Source organism: Syngnathus leptorhynchus, chromosome 2 (assembly GCF_054491065.1).
Source record: "Syngnathus leptorhynchus isolate UIUO chromosome 2, UIUO_Slep, whole genome shotgun sequence".
In the NCBI taxonomy this organism is placed as follows: domain Eukaryota; kingdom Metazoa; phylum Chordata; class Actinopteri; order Syngnathiformes; family Syngnathidae; genus Syngnathus; species Syngnathus leptorhynchus.
This window is the reverse complement of record NC_141196.1, coordinates 15,436,174-15,452,912: the sequence shown is the minus strand read 5'-3', so window position 1 is coordinate 15,452,912 and position 16,739 is coordinate 15,436,174. Positions and strand designations below refer to the sequence as shown.

The 16,739-nt window shown below is 40.5% G+C and overlaps 1 protein-coding gene across 1 annotated transcript in view; it reads left to right on the top strand.

The window, feature by feature from the left end:
- Window positions 1–16,739, top strand: part of trpc7b (transient receptor potential cation channel, subfamily C, member 7b) — a 39,422-nt gene that overhangs the window by 6,097 nt on the left and 16,586 nt on the right. The window contains 6 exon segments of the mRNA XM_085903500.1: window positions 1,638–2,400; window positions 5,856–6,038; window positions 8,763–8,927; window positions 11,975–12,191; window positions 13,318–13,551; window positions 14,799–15,063. Coding sequence (XP_085759626.1) covers window positions 1,638–2,400; window positions 5,856–6,038; window positions 8,763–8,927; window positions 11,975–12,191; window positions 13,318–13,551; window positions 14,799–15,063 — 1,827 coding nt within the window.

The window sequence follows — 16,739 nt, the reverse complement described above, 5'->3', positions numbered from 1 at the left end:
GTAGGGAACAGCGGGTGCATGACCGAATGAGAACATATGATGCTATGGAATACGTCACCATGCCCCTACAGTGTCAATTTTGCAATAGTTCAAACTTGTATCCCCCCAAAAAACACAGCATAAGTATCGTAGAAGGTACACTATGGCACACATCTTGTTAAACCACAACTAAAATGTCAAATCATACTGTAAAATAATTCCAAGGTACATATCTTAGGAGCAGAGAATTGATTTACCTATATACAGACGGTAATGTTTCCAAGTGTAACTAAATGAAGATAAAAACAGGTTGAGTAGTCTTCCTTCAGGAGTATCATAGGTCTGAGACCTCAAACAAACAAACAAACAAACAAACAAACAAACAAACAAACAAACAAACAAAACTTTCAATTCAGTCTCAGTCTCATGCATTTTAAAAGAATGCATGAATAATAATGCCATGGAACAATAGTGCTGAGGATGTTCTTCACAATGTATCACCAGGTTGCTCCAAAGTGCTAATCCCACAACAATGAGCAGGCACAATTTTTGTAAACACATTATTTTAATCTCTTTTGTGGCACACGCACACTAACACGCAACTGCGGAAAACGTCTGAGTCACCATTTTTGTAAATCTTATTCTGATTTGAATCACAAACTGTCAAATAGATGGAGAAAGAGAAAGTATGGAAACAAACTATAAGGGATGGCAAGGTGAGAACAACGTGGCACTTTTGTATCACAATATATTTTTTTATTACTTTTCCTGTGTGCAGTAGGTGCGGTCACATTCTTGTGATGATTTGTGAGCCGGACCATATAACAACTTGAAAAATGAAAGTGTTTCATCCCTGGCCTCATACTCTTTAGAAGCCTCCTGTCTTTTAACCTTTGTCATACTTCAGGTCAAAGTCACAGCATACAAAGACCTTTTGGGATTGAGTTCCCCACACTAAAGTGACTTTATTGTGTGCTCAAAGAGATCAATCTTAATGGCAACCCTGAAAATAAACTGAGATGAACCTCTTCTACACAAGTGGAAAATAGTTTTGTATGAATCTCTTCAAAACATCCAGTGCTGCATGTCGACAATAGTATTGGGACAGTGTCTCCTATCCATCATGGTTGCGTTTGGAGGATTTAGAGTGAATGAAAGCATCACTTTGTTTGAGTACAAAGTATAAAGGCGTGCCAGCAATACTGCAAGTGAGTGGCAACCAGTTTATACTGTAGTCCACTTTTTGCCCAAAAGTCAATTGGGATTGGCTCCAGCTCACCCGTGACACTGAACAGGTCAAGCTCTACAGAAAGTGGGTGGATGGATGCCAGAGACAATTCAGGTGATGGCTTCATCTCTCACTAATATTCTGAGACCTGAAATCACCTTTTGATGAGCTAAGACTCTGGCTGTGCCGCAACGGCTCCAGCATTGTGGATGTTTTCTTGTGTGCCAAGAAAAAGGTCCAAAAATGTGATGATTAAGTTTGACCAATCCCTGCCAACAAAGTACATCAATTTAGGAGTCTGTAATTACTTTGTACCCTTTTAAAGCAGCTAACGTGTTGCATTTAATGATACTGCCTTTTACATCCTTGCTTTATTGCCTGACTGATTTTAGCTGGATTGCCTTAATTGTTCCTCACCATTTCATCACAGGCTGGAAACTATGCATCGTCGGCACACCACGCTGAGGGAGAAGGGGCGTCGCCAGGCAGTCCGCGGCCCAGCCTACATGTTCAATGAGCGTGGTTCAGCTCTCACTGCAGAAGAGGAGCGTTTTTTAGATGCTGCTGAGTACGGGAATATTCCGGTAGTGCGTAAAATGCTGGAAGACTCCAAAACTCTCAACTTTAATTGTGTGGACTACATGGGTCAGAATGCGTTGCAGCTGGCTGTAGGAAATGAGCATCTCGAGGTAACTGAGCTGCTCCTGAAGAAGGACGGCTTGGCTCGGATCGGAGACGGCCTCCTTCTGGCTATTTCCAAGGGTTACGTTCGCATCGTCGAAGCCATCCTCGGTCACCCTGCCTTTGGCGGGGGTCTCCGCCTAGCTTTGAGTCCTCTGGAGCAGGAGATGCGCGATGATGACTTCTACGCTTACGATGAGGATGGAACACGTTTCTCGCATGACGTCACACCCATCATCTTGGCTGCTCACTGCCAAGAGTATGAGATAGTTCACATTCTCTTGACCAAAGGGGCTCGCATAGAAAGGCCTCACGACTACTTCTGCAAGTGCTTAGAGTGTGTGGAGAAACAGAAAAAAGACTCATTCAGTCATTCACGCTCAAGGATGAATGCATACAAGGGCCTGGCCAGTGCAGCTTACCTGTCACTCAGCAGCGAAGACCCAGTGTTGACTGCCCTGGAGCTCAGCAACGAACTCGCCAGACTGGCCAACATTGAGACAGAGTTCAAGGTAAATTGCAGCCGTTTTTCCATCATTGATTACTCACTCTCTGTTCGGTTTGTACAATGTACTTGTGTCATTGAAACAACAGCAGCATAAACATGGTGTTGTAATGATGGAGGAAAAAGAACACGGCCGGCCATCAATTAGCATCATCGTGTGACCTTTGGCTTGATTAATAACAATGGCAACGGTACCAGTAAGACCATTAAATGGAACAACAGGAGGAGCAAAGCAAAGTGACTTTTCGTCGCTAGACTCCTATGTCCAATAATACACGGAATATTCGGAATAGTCTGGAAACCTGCCAACATCAGAACAAATTAACACTAACTATAATGAAAAATCTCAAACTAGTATAACCCTGATTTTATCCATATTTAAAATGGTCACCTGCCTCTATGTCCCCCCCCCCCCCCCCCCCAGCAGTGCTGATGAAAAATTGTGACCCCCCCCCCCCTCCATTATTTAAGTTGACCATCCCTGCTCTGAAGTCTGGTGAAATTCAATTCTTTTACGACTCTCTGCACAGTGCAGAGTCCACAATTCAAAAGGCATAAAGAAATTCCCAGCTGAGTGAAAACTATCATAGCGATAAGGAGGAGGCCGACTCCATGTATTTTTTCCATTTTCGCCACCAGTGGATGTCATGGCCAAGACTCCCAATAGGTTTGTTCATATTTTATTCATCCATTTGATTACACTCAACATTGTATTTGCAATCTAAATCGGGGCCATCAACTATATTTGTCCGAGGGCTAGAATGGTACTGCTCAAATAAAAAGAGACATAAAATAATATTTGGTGTTAGTATATTTTTTCATTACAAAACGTAAGGCATTTTCAGCCTTTGAAGATCAAACTTCTTTAAACAGAATTTTTGTCTTTGATTCTCATAAGTATGGAATCCAGTCAGGGCCGGGGGCCACCAGTTGACGATCGATGGTCCAAATCATCACATCAGATAGCAACAATCTGATAGCACTTTCAATTTTGCTGATGAATCGTCTCACCCCTTATTTGCCCATGCGTTGTTTCTCTTTTAATTTGTCCGTCACCTCATTCATCCACTCTTTTGTCTGTCTAACCAGTCTTGTTTGTCATCCAGCCTCTCCACTCACTGTGCTCCCCGTCTCTAGACAAGTTAATGAGAAGGGCGCACCTGAGGGAACACAGTTATGTTGGCACTCATCTGTCTCATTACCATTTCATTATCACCAGTCTGTCTTCTATTGCTGGCTCTTTTTTATCATCTCACTATTGTAAAATATTTGAAAATGTGGGATAAGAGCTCCATTGCTGAAGGGTGGGAAGGTGCTGAGGGCTCCGGGGGGGGGGGGCAATGAAGTTGAGAAGCTGAACAGCCCTGCGCACAAAGGTTGCTCTCCACCTCTGAGTTCTGAAACTTGAGCAGCACAGCAATATCGCGAGGGAAACCAGTCGAATGATGAGAACACGGTATGTGTGCGGGGTCCTGCAGGATGTCCTCCTTCAGAAGGGTGTTGCTCTGACTGATATAACAAACAAACAACCTTTACCGAGGGTGGAAAAAAATCACAATATTTCTGAGTCTGACACTTCATTTCATCACTCACAAACAGTGTCCTTTTCTGACTTTTGACACTGCTGTTATTAATCACATGCTTCAAACTCTCAGTGTCGACATGTTGATGAAATGCATAGTTATGATACTTTATGTGACATTTGTACACACAAGAGGAAGGGTTTAATCCTGTGTGTACAACAAAGACAACTGCAACCAACACACAAATACACAACCTGTCACAGCACAGGGATGAAGACCAGTTTATGAAAGCATGTATCAGGGTTTCCCCTGGCAGCAGAATATTTATCTCACAACAGCACGCTTTTCAAGACAGCGCATCAATTTCCCATAAGGGCCCACAGACACATGCAGTCTCTTAACCTCTCAATCATTCAAAGAGCCGGTGAGGGACAAATGAAGGTGAGGTTAGTACACATCTCAAAGACTCTGTCAATGTTGAAAGATATTGTTGAAAAGTGTATCACAATATCACTATTTCATATCAGTCAGCATCAATAATTATTGAGGTTTTAGTTTTGGTCTTCTTTAGTGTAACAGTGTAGAACAAAATGTTTAATCTCTTGTTGAATGGCCCGTACATTTAAGAGTTCAAACAAAATATACGGACAAAAGAATCTGGGAATGGAGTGAAAATGTGTTTCCTGGCCACTTTGTTCAATATGGCTACAATGACAAGAAGGGAAGTTGAATAAGAACGTAATGTAAAGCTGAAAAAGTGTTGTTTTGCAAAAGCAACCATAACCGGAAGCATTACCTGACCCAATTGGAGCTTGGCCAGCATTCCGAAACTGATTTTGTTCCACTTGAGGGGTTTCTCTAATGCAGAAGACTAAATGTGAGAAGAGTTGCGTTAGCATTTTGAGAAAAAGAACAGAAATCCTTTTTTCATCCATCTTCACACATATTGCATTACTTTATATGAGAGTCACTCAACTGTGACCGATTACCCTCTACTTCACACAACTGAATCCATTTTCATTCTCACGACATCCTCCCAATGCTTTATCTCCCCCCCATCTCCCCCATCCCACTGCACAAACCACATACTCTGAATCCTGAGTGAAATTTCATGTGTGTGTAATACCCTAATGTGGATCTTACAATGCAAGACGCGCCATTGATATTCTTATGCAGAACATGTTTTACCCCAACGTATTCTTTTTCCCAATGTGTTAAGAATGCCTGCTGTCCGTTTCTTTTAGTCTTCAAAAGCGCAAGCGTGCCGAGACATTATTTTAAACTAGTCTGTGACACAGCTTTCTGCTCTTGCATACGTTCCAGGCCATTATACAAGCCTTATGCTGTGTACGTATAGTCATCTTGCTTATCGGCTGGTGTTGTATTTTTCACGTGTTATTATTGACATGAAAAAATAATGATGTGTTCTGTATTCAAAGGTTACAAATTGCTCCCATAAGCATGTCACCAGCAAACAACACATAAGCAGCAACATTTATTATTCCCTGCTTTGTCTGCACAGCAATTTAGAATTGGTCTACCTATTTTTATTCATACATTGCCTACTGGTACTGTCAGACTGGCCGTGACATCTGAAAATTGGCTAAAATAACACAAATTACCCACTATTGTGAATATTAAACTGTGTCATTAAACTATGACTTACCGAAATACATCGTTTTAACTACTATTTCTAATTTTTTGCATTGTTTGGGTTCGTATTTGTACTGTATTGACTTGTTTATGTATACCATAAAAAGGAGACTTCCTCTACTGGTAATCAATATTGTGAAATCATTTAGCAGGTCATTTCCTTTTAAATGTCAAGTCGTATTTCATAAGCAAGAGTGAATGCAACTTCCGAGGAACAAGTGTGTATCAGTACATTTCTGTTGTCTGACCCTTTCCTTTACCTTACTGTCTTCCGCCAACGATTCAGAATGACTACCGTAAGCTGTCCATGCAGTGTAAAGACTTTGTGGTAGGAGTGTTGGACCTGTGTCGGAACACCGAAGAGGTGGAAGCCATTGTGAACGGCGATGTTGACCTGTGCCCGCCGAGCCCCTACAACCGACCCTGCCTCAGCCGTGTCAAACTGGCCATCAAGTATGAAGTGAAGAAGGTAAACTGATAGAATCCCATTTACTTTACTCCTCTATCTAGCCCACACTCCTACCACTTTATGACTAAATCTCATAAGATTTACGAATGCAAGTGTTATTAAAAATGATGCCTTCACCAAGATTATAATGGACAGTTGGAGAGATATGACTTCAATTACACACTGAGGGATCCTCATTATTATTTTACTCCATCATAAATAAGGGTACCAAAATGTTGAAAACGCTTTTCTGTAACCTCTTTTACATACCGTGTCAAATCAAGCGCTGTTTTGCCCCCAGATGTTTGCACTATATATGTATGTTTATATACAGTTTGAGGTGCGCCCAAATAACTCAAAACAAACGTTCTCATGGTCTAGTAGCCTTTTGCGTTCCTTTTTTCCATATTGCATGTATATGTGCATTCGCCTGAATGTCCAATTGTAATTCGAAGGGTGCTGAGAGTTAAAAGTTACTTTACTTTGGAGGCATTTATTTTGGTGACAACTACAGGAGCTCACATGATTGACATGACCTTTTACAATGCTGCCACATCCATTCCGGACCGCCTGATGGTGACCGCACGCTAGGAAGCTCCTTGAAGACTTTACCTTTCATTGCATTTTCACAAATCATTTATCATGTACAAAGTCCCAGGAGTTTCTATTGCAGATGCAACATGGACTCTGTGCTGGACTAAATGTCAAAGCAATCACCAATTGCCATTTTCTCTACCACATCTCCTCTCGGGTTCTTTCTCAAATGCGCAACTTAACTGTTTGACCCTCTATCTTCTCTCCTCGGCCAAATCTCTCGTTTATATGTGCATGTTTGTGTCACATGCAAGTATTGCTCGGACTGTTTATGCTGGCCTTAATTCCCACCAAGCAAGCATGACCAATATTCAGGGAGATAATTGCACAGGAGACAAACAGGGAGGGAGGGGGCTTTTTGCCATGGAAACCAGGTGCCGCATGACTGTGTGATGCATGTTGCTGCATTCAGGGCTGGGAATTGTTTCGGTTGAATGCGTATGATTCAATGCGCTGAATGGTCAGTGGACTATGTGTCTTTTGGATCTAAATTCACACGCCATGAAAACGATAAATTAAACGAATGGATGAATGTCTGAAAGTTTGATTGAGTGTTTGATTAATTTTGTGGCATTTGATCAATATACTGTAACCGTATTATAATATTTTTGTTTCACTGCTGATTACTAAATCGAATTTGTTTTTTACAGCTTGGTGTGGCTTTCTGTGTATGTGCAATACAGGCAAGGTTTTAGATCACATTAGAGAATTTATAATAAGCCATACAGGTTTTGCAGTATTAAGGTGATGAACATTTACCACGGTAATACTAATACTTTAAAATGGTTAATAACTTTATAAACACTCACAATTTAAATGATGAATGATAATGGGAAAGTTTTGGATTTTTTTTTTTTTTTTTTACATGCCACTCAATTGACATCAATAAAGCAATTTTAATTACATGTCAGCATCTGTTGACTATACCTCAGTATGAAATCATTTGTGGTGTGCAATACTGAGCAGTGCTTGGCCAGTTATCTGCTGTCTCCTGCTAACTTCTATCTCTTATCCCAATAGCAATTCCTGTTAGCTGTGGAATGAATCAAAAGAGAGATCCTTGAAGGCAATCTCTCTTTCGATGTTTTAATACAAGGGAAAGTGCTAGCAAGAGAATAAAAGAACAAGAAAGTGTAAGGGTCCAATACAATTGCTGTCACACTGCGAACTTTTTCTCTTAAACATATAAAAAGAAACCTGCATATTCCCAAATTTTCTCTGTGGTGTATTGTCTTCGGTGGTCAGCTGTTCCTCAGGAACACCCGGTGGAAGGTGGAAAAGTATATATTCAAACAATGTCAGAATGAAGTGTCTCACGCCCGAGTCTTCCAGTCTCCATCTTTTATACCGACGGCTGCTGGTCTCACTAGTCTGTCCTGCAAACCTTATACGGTCTTCTGTGGATTCTTTCATAAGTGCATCCACCTGCATCCTGTACCTTTGAGCGCCAGTAAATTCCTGGAGCCAGGCGTCATCCCGTATCAGGCACTGATAACTCGTACGAATCAACCAATGCCTGAACTGATACGCAAAGCAGGTCTTAAGAATAGAATGTACATTAAATAAGAGCAGAATGAGAATATACTGCTGAAAATATACTAAACCTCCATATGTAGGAAAAGGAGACTTGACTGTAAAACCGTAAGTTAAACCGACTTATAACCAATGTTCAATTCAAATATCTTACTAAAACACCGGCGGACCCCTTTAGAGTTTGTGAAGAATGTGGCGTAATTTTGGGGATGCAGCTTAGCTGAAGTAAAAAAGATCCAGCATGCTCGCTTAAAAACGCAGGTTAGCGTCTGTCGATTGTTTGCGGAGGAATGGATGCAAAAAGAAAAAACGGTCATTTTTGTGAATATGTGAGTAAGCTCACTCTCCACAATCATAAATGTTAAAATATAACAACTTGAGTGACGGCTTTTGTGTCAAAAATCAAAAGAATTTCAGTGTTTGCAGTGCAGGGCCCTGCAGTTTGCCTGAGGACTACAATCAGAGGTAGTAGTCATTTCATTTACTGTAAGGAAGGCTGCCATTACAGTCATTTTGTTTGTCCTTTTTCCTCTCTTTCTCCCATTTTCGTCCAACTTATTTTGTTGTACTCTGTACTTTATTTATTTCCCTCATTCCTGTGTCACCCTCTCTCCCCAGTTTGTCGCCCATCCGAACTGCCAACAGCAGCTACTAACCATTTGGTATGAGAACCTTCCTGGTCTCAGGCAGCAGTCGATTGGTGTTAAATGCTGGACCGTGCTGGGGGTCACCGTTGGCCTGCCATTCTTGGCTGTTGCCTACTGGATCATGCCATGTAGCAAGGTATGTTTGTTTTGTTACATTCAACTTTATCACATTGGAAATACGGTCAAAGTGGAGAACATCAGAGCTTGAGGGGTGGTTTATTATTGTTTAGTCTATTCCTCTGGTCTCGTATTCCTTGCTCTTTTGGTCTGCATTAAGTTGATTGGAATGTAAAGTGACATGCTGAAATATGACATATACTCCTGAGATAAGTGAGCTGTTATGCAAAACTCCAGATCCCCCTTGATTAATAATGTTTTAATCCTCTACATTATCATTGAGCTTTGGGCGCTGTCCCTGCATGTGTGTTTTTGTCCACAGTGGGCTTCCATAAACCCTTGCAAAGACCTCTTAAATGCTTCGATTAATTTTGTAAACAAGGTTAAAAAAGTGTACATATGCTCACAGAGGAGTAATGCTGATTTTTTGATGTAAATGCACAGCAATTATGTATTTGTGAAGGTAATCGTGTCCAAAGTCTTTTCAGAAAAGTACATAGAAGAGTGCATGTCTGAGCTGTAAATATTTAGCAGAAGAAAAGAAAAAGGAATCAAAATCTTGTGTATTACTAACATGATAAATATTTGGACCATTTTCACTTGTTCTTACTCTTTCTTAATAGAATTTTTTGAATTGCCTCTAGAGATGTTTTAATCGCTGTCCTTTGTTGGAACTTGTTTGTACTTTATACCCTCGTCTCCTGGGAGATTCAAACCCATGGCACCGCAAGGGAAAATCCATGCATCAATACCCACATGGTACAAACCATCCATTTTTACTTGACGGTTTGGCTAGGTATCAATGAAAACACAAATTACAGCCTTTATATACTTCCATCCATTTTCTATACTGCTTTTCCCCACGGGGGTCACGGGCATGCTGGAGCGTATCCCAACCGATTGCCAGCCGATCGCAGAGACGAACAACCGTCCGCACTCGCCCTCACACCTATCAGCAATTTGGAGTGCTCAATTGGCCTACCAAGCATGTTTTTTGGGATGTGGGAGGAAACCGGAGTGCCCGGAGAAAACCCACGCGGGCACAGGGAGAACATGCAAACTCCACACAGGGAGGTTCGGCGGTGGAATCGAACCGGACGTGCTAACCAGTGTGCCACCGAGCCGCACCCTTTATATACTTGTGTAGAAAAAATGTTAGGGGACATTAGAAGGCTTTCACGACCCTGGACTAAGTCTTCAATCAATTAAAAACTGATCTTATCTTTTTTTATACACAACATTTGAAAAACAATGACAGCATCACTTACTGTAGCTAGTATTGTAATACTATTGTCACACTCAGTTGCACAAAAAGTGGACCGGGCTTGGATGTGTTGCAGAATGAGAGCGTGTGCAGATTTCAAAATGTCTGTACAACCCTGGTGAGACACACAAGAAGCACCATTTATGTGCTTGAATAATGCTCACTGAAAACAGCATTTTTTGTTGAAAGACAGATTAGATTTCACACAGTTGTCAGATCAGTCTGGAACGAGCATCCCATTTCAAGCAGGGAGGTGAATCCAATCAACCTTATCATCGTAAAAACTGAAGTAGGAGCATGTCCTAGTGACATGGGAATGTTTCCACAAAATTGAGCTTCACCTTTGTTTTGTGCCTGTGTGCATGCATGGTATTGGAACCTTATGTGCTGCAGTACCTGCAGATAGTAGTGGTCTCCTGTGGAAAGATAATATTGAACACAGCAGGTTTGAAGAGAGGTGCTGAAACTGTTAGCATGTGAGGCATTTTTCTATTCAAGTGATGCACTCTGGCATTTTTATATCTTATTAATTCTATCTACACAAATGTAATTTTTGTCCTAAATAGTAGATACAATTTGAAATGCAATTGTTTTCATCAACAATTGAATGTGCCCCTATAATAATGTGGAACTAGGAATCAGGGAGGATTCCACTTGCAGTCACTCCTAAATCATTCATCTTTGCCTAATCTTTCTGGCAGCTGATAAAATACACGTGTGACAGGATTGTTCTCATGGGATGATAAGGAGTACTTCAAGATTGGGTAGTCAAGCAAAATACTGAGTCACATCAAATACAATTCTGGGTTGTTTCATTTCCAAACAATTTTCTTTGAGTATTCTAGCCAAATGTGTGATCATGCTTGGTTTATTTTTTATATTGGGGCAGATTAAATATTCCAATTACGGCCCTTCAAACAAAATCACCAGACAATTTGCCGATTGTTTGACCTTTATATACTCCAACTATTTGCAATAGTTGTACACAAGTATCACTGGTTTCATTCAAAGTACACAAACACAGTAATCTTGCATCCTTAAATACATATCATGAAATTTGTTGATAAGGTTAACCTGTCATTTAAAATAAAGCAAATATGAATTTTTACGAGCAACGCTAAGGTGAGCAGTGCAAGTTGTGTCAAGAATTAACCTGAATGTCATTATTTTACACACAATCTAAAGAAAAAGTGAACTTTATTTGGGGTCACTCCAAGGTCCTTTCAGTGGTGACAGGCGTGTAAGCAAATGAGTTTAGATGTAAATGGATAATTCCCCCATCTCCGGCATATCATAATATCTGGGCATTTAAACAGACGTGTCGACCTTTTATACCCACTGTGCAAGTTAACATGGAGCCTCTTCAATATTATATGTATCAGCACTTTCATGCATTGAAATTCTTAGTCCAAGGAGAGTTCCTGTTTGTATCTTCTCACCACATTTGTAGTGCTGCCTGCCGGTATATTGGCCCAATTTGTCATGTTAAGGAGGCCCGTCAGGTTGGTGGCCACACCTATTTTTTTTCGTTTTTTATACTTACAGCAGCTAAAGTTTCACTGGTATCTTTTGTGCTTTTGCAAGGTTCATTGACTTGCATTATTTTATCGTGGAAGGCACGCTTCTTATTTTTATACAATGGCAGGAATTGTTCTGACGAAGATCATTTTAAGACCATAAGGCACTATTTAAGGGTTGAGTTGTGTTGTGTTAGAACAAAATAGGATGCTATTTTTAAGAGGAGTGTACAGTACAATGACCATTGTAGAATTTTCCTAAAGTTTGATCCTTTCTCCTTCCAGTTAGGTCAAATCTTAAGGAGCCCATTTATGAAATTTGTGGCTCATGCGGTCTCCTTCACCATCTTCTTGGGTCTACTGGTGGTCAACGCCTCCGACCGCTTTGAGGGTGTCAAGAACCTTCCCAATGAGACCATTACGGACCACCCGCGGCAGGTTTTCAGAGTCAAGACAACACAATTTTCCTGGACAGAGATGTTGATCATGAAGTGGGTGTTGGGTGAGTTGTGACTGCTTTAAGAAGTTTCAATTACGGCACGTTTATTTACCCGATTTATCTTGAAATCGTGAAAAAGCAAGACAACAGCCCTCATTGAGGCTGTTGAGGTATGTACCTCTACATTTTGAAAGATTGATTCAACAAAGATGTTATTTCCTTACCTATTGTATTTTTATGTTTTAATTATGTCTGCATTTTAACAAAACTTAAATTCTAACATTCCTCACACCATAAAGACATCTAAATTGCCACAATATGTCAAAAACTGCAGACAGTAATAAGCCTACAAACAAATCGACCCCTATTAAATCATGTTAGGTAATGGAAAAAAAAAAAGCTTTAATTTGGTGTCAGTGCCGTATGAAAATCCAAACAGGAGAAAAAAAAATGCTTTAAATTGGTATCAGTGCTATATGATAATCCAAGCAGGAGAAATCGGCCATCCTTTTTACAGTCTAATTGAATCCATGTTATAAAACCTCTGCACCGTGATGATAAGCCAGCGTAGCAACATTGATATGAAGTGGAATTACAATGAACGCACCAGTCGAGTTTTCTTCCCCAAAGCCCAAATGGAAACTGTCAGAAGCAGAGTCCCATCTTAAAGCGGGATGAAAATACAACCTCAGCAGAGCAAACGTGACAGCAACACAATGCAGGATAATGAGAACAGATAAAAGCCTGTGAAGATGAAATGGTAATGACCAACGTGAGGAAACATGAAGATAAATAAATTGAATTTCAGACCTCAGCTGTTTTGCAACCTGCTGATGTTTGTTATACTGTACTTGTATGACATCACGATGATCCATTTTTGTCTTGTCTGTGAGTGCAATAAATGGGAAGAAGAAAATCTTTATGATTCCAGAAGCTTCTTTTAATGGTTGCAGATATTACACATCATTTCGCAATGCAAATGAGCAATTTTCTCATCGCTTTGGCTTCAAAGGCTTCAGGGTTGATTTTTAATGAGACCATTCGTGACTCTCATGTTGGAGATCTGGAGAGTTATAAATAACAAATTTTTAACAAATTTTAACATCTGTGTGTTATTAAGGTGTGTACTTTTTTGAATATTTACGTATATCTAACAGAGAGAACCTTCTGTGTTTGTCACTTGCATCAGGTATGATTTGGTCCGAGTGCAAAGAGATCTGGAGCGATGGACCCCGAGAGTACATCATGCACCTGTGGAACCTTCTAGACTTTGGCATGCTTTCCATCTTTGTGGCGTCCTTCACGGCACGATTCATGGCGTTCCTGAAGGCATCCAAAGCCCAGCAGTACGTGGACCTGCATGTGCCAGATGAAGACCTCAGCAATGCCTCGCTGCCTGATGAGGTGGCCTACTTTACATTTGGTGAGATGTTTGCCGTTATTGCTTTTCAAAGGAAAATGACTTAAAGTATTATTTTCAACAAGAGATTTCAAAGTTCAGATACTTGCCATGGATAGCATCAATTGTGTGTCGGATTGGGGAAGCGTGACATCCATGAAGCTTCTCAAATTTTATTTTATACAAATATTTGTAGAGACAGTTGCTTAATTGAAACAATACATGAATTAATCCATCCATCCATCTTCTGAACCGCTTTGTCCACACGGGGGTGGCATTGCAAAAAAAAATCAAACTTGTACAAAGAGATTTAATAGAGTCCAAATTTCATCTACTTGAACTTGAAATAATGCGTGTGTGTGTGTGTGTGTGTGTGTGTGTGTGTGTGTGTGTGTGTGTGTGTGTGTGTGTGTGTGTGTGTGTGTGTGTGTGTGTGTGTGTGTGTGCGTGTGTGTGTGTATTCTGTTTGTATCCCATGGACATAGCAACAGTATTTTTAGAGAAACACACAGTATGATTTGATGTTAAACGAAACATCTGAGATTATTAAGTAGCATATTTCATCGCACTGTAGTGAAATGTGCTGCCCGCAAGGTATTCCACTGTTTGCATCTTGGAAAATAATCTTCATCAGTACTGTCATCTAGTGGCGTGACTCTGTCATGACACATTAACGGTGCACCATATAATTTCTTCCCTTCCACATTGTCAGTGATCATCACCTTTAACTGCCCTCCATATGTCTTTTCAGGACCACCATAACTATTCCCACAAGTACTCTTTCCACCTTTTTCCCTAACGTGTGCCTGCTGTTGTTTTTCTTAGCTTCATTTACTTTTTATCCAATGCCCATTACTCTTTCCTGCTTGCGGGGTCTGTTCTTAATTCTCCCCGGACTGTCTATCTCTTTATCCCCTCTCTTTGTTCCCCACAGATCTCACAACCATCGCTTGTCAGTTCTACCCATCACCCAGGGTCATCTCAGTAGTTCTGGTCTTTTCATCTTTATCCAATTTCTTGCTTCACTTGACTCAAAATTTTGTACATGCAAATATTATAATTGATGCTATTAGGACACTTAATTAGGAACACATGCACGATTGATGAAGTTGTGTCTGTTATTTGTAATAATCTGTTCTCTGTCATAAATGTTTTTGTTTTTTTAATCAAACCCTTTGTAGTTGATGTAGAATTGACTGCACCATCTCAAAGCATTTACAGCTTCAGTAGATGATCACTTCATTCCATTTTTTTCTCCCCTCCTCCACCAGCCAGGAACAAGTGGCGCCCGTCAGACCCCCAGATTATCTCTGAGGGTCTGTACGCCATCGCGGTTGTGCTGAGCTTCTCACGCATCGCCTACATCCTTCCAGCTAACGAGAGCTTCGGCCCACTGCAGATCTCGCTGGGACGTACGGTCAAAGACATCTTCAAGTTCATGGTCATCTTCATCATGGTGTTTGTGGCCTTCATGATTGGCATGTTCAACCTGTACTCTTACTACCTGGGTGCCAAATATAATCCAGCCTTCACCACGTGAGTTACACCTTTCATTTTTATGTATTTCTTTATGATACACTATTTTGTCTATGATGGTCATTCTTGTCACACAGAACACTCCCATCTTGATAATTTTTCTCCATTGAAATGACGTGAATTGCCATTAATCTTTTCCGGCATTCTCAAAAACATCAGCATTGTTTTAAATGTGTTTCTTAAAAGGAAAAATACCATGCTTTAATACTGTACTCTAACAAAGCATACAGTAAATAACGTAGTTTAAAAGAATGTAAAAAAAAATGGAACTACCTGTCTGCAACTTGAAATTGCGAGGGACTGGTCAATTTAGAGCTTTACAGCATTACAGTGCAAATGATGTACCATTAATATTCAATACAGTGGATTATACTCATTCTGCAGTATGAAGAATAATTACAGAGCATAAGGCAGAGCGAGATGCCAGAGGCTAAACAGCTTGATCGTTGGTTCGAGTATTAGCTTGGCGAGCTTTTAAAATTAACAGGCCTCTAGCACTGGCATTACATATCTGGCCAAAAATATGAGGATTAGTTGAATGTTATGACAAGTCGTGTTCTCACAACACTTCCTCGGCTCCAAATTTATTAAGGCACTTGATTTCATTTCAACTAATATTTAACATTTCCAACCTGTTCCATGCAATTGAGAATAAACGAGAGCTTGTGTGTGTGTGTGGGGGGGGGATGTGAGAAGTAAAAAGGCAAAATTAAAAACTTCATGAGCAGAAAGAAATAAAACACAAGTAGCAACTGTATGCTTAGTTTTATGTGTTTTTTGCAAACGGTGTAAAAATAATGCATTGGTTTTAGTCTTACGATCCCCTCAAATAGTATCTTTTTTGTTTCATTTTGTCAGCAGTTGAAATGGCACAATTTGCACAGAATCTGATAAGACTGTTTGTAATTTGCATAAATTACTCTGTTTGGCTCTCTTAACTATCGAGGACGAATGAGGAAACGTGAACACGTGCATCAGTCTTGTATGACGGTTCATTTTGTTTGCTGTTTTCCAAATTGCTGTCAGGTAGTAGCATCTGTCGTCTTTGTAGCACTTATTGGCATTTGTTTACTGCCCGTGGCCATGTTTTAAATATTCTCTGCAAAATCCAAATAGAGGTGCAGGTTTTCTACCGGCAGCGCAAGGACTCCACTTTTGGTGCTTGTGCTGTGCATATAGAGAAGCTCTTGTGCAGAGCTCCTGCACAGGCATCTTGGAAGTGGTAAGTTCTGCTTGGCTGCTCATTCAAAGCTAAAGAGCCAGGCTATGAGATGAGCAGACAGACACCGGCTGTAATAGAGACAGTCACCCTAAAGTTAGAGAGACAGCTGGGTGGGATGTATTCCAGTGCTGAGCTGTCTCTCCTTTGGGAATAAAAAGAACTCTCATTAGTCAAATACCAATCAAGTAGATTTTGTCATAGGAATCAGGTTCGAACCAGCGTCCGCCGGAGTTAGCTGCACTTTGTTCTGATTCAACTTCAATTGCCTTCATTGTTTTGTGGAAGGCATATGGAGGGAGCAAAAAGTGAAATCCTTTATAATAAGAAACACGTTGCAGTTGTTACTTACGCCATCAGGGGTCAGTCTGACTTTGGTCTCAACCTGCAGCGTTTTTTCAGAAACCCCTGAGCTGATCTACACTTTTAGTCCACTTATATAAGGTAATGATATTTA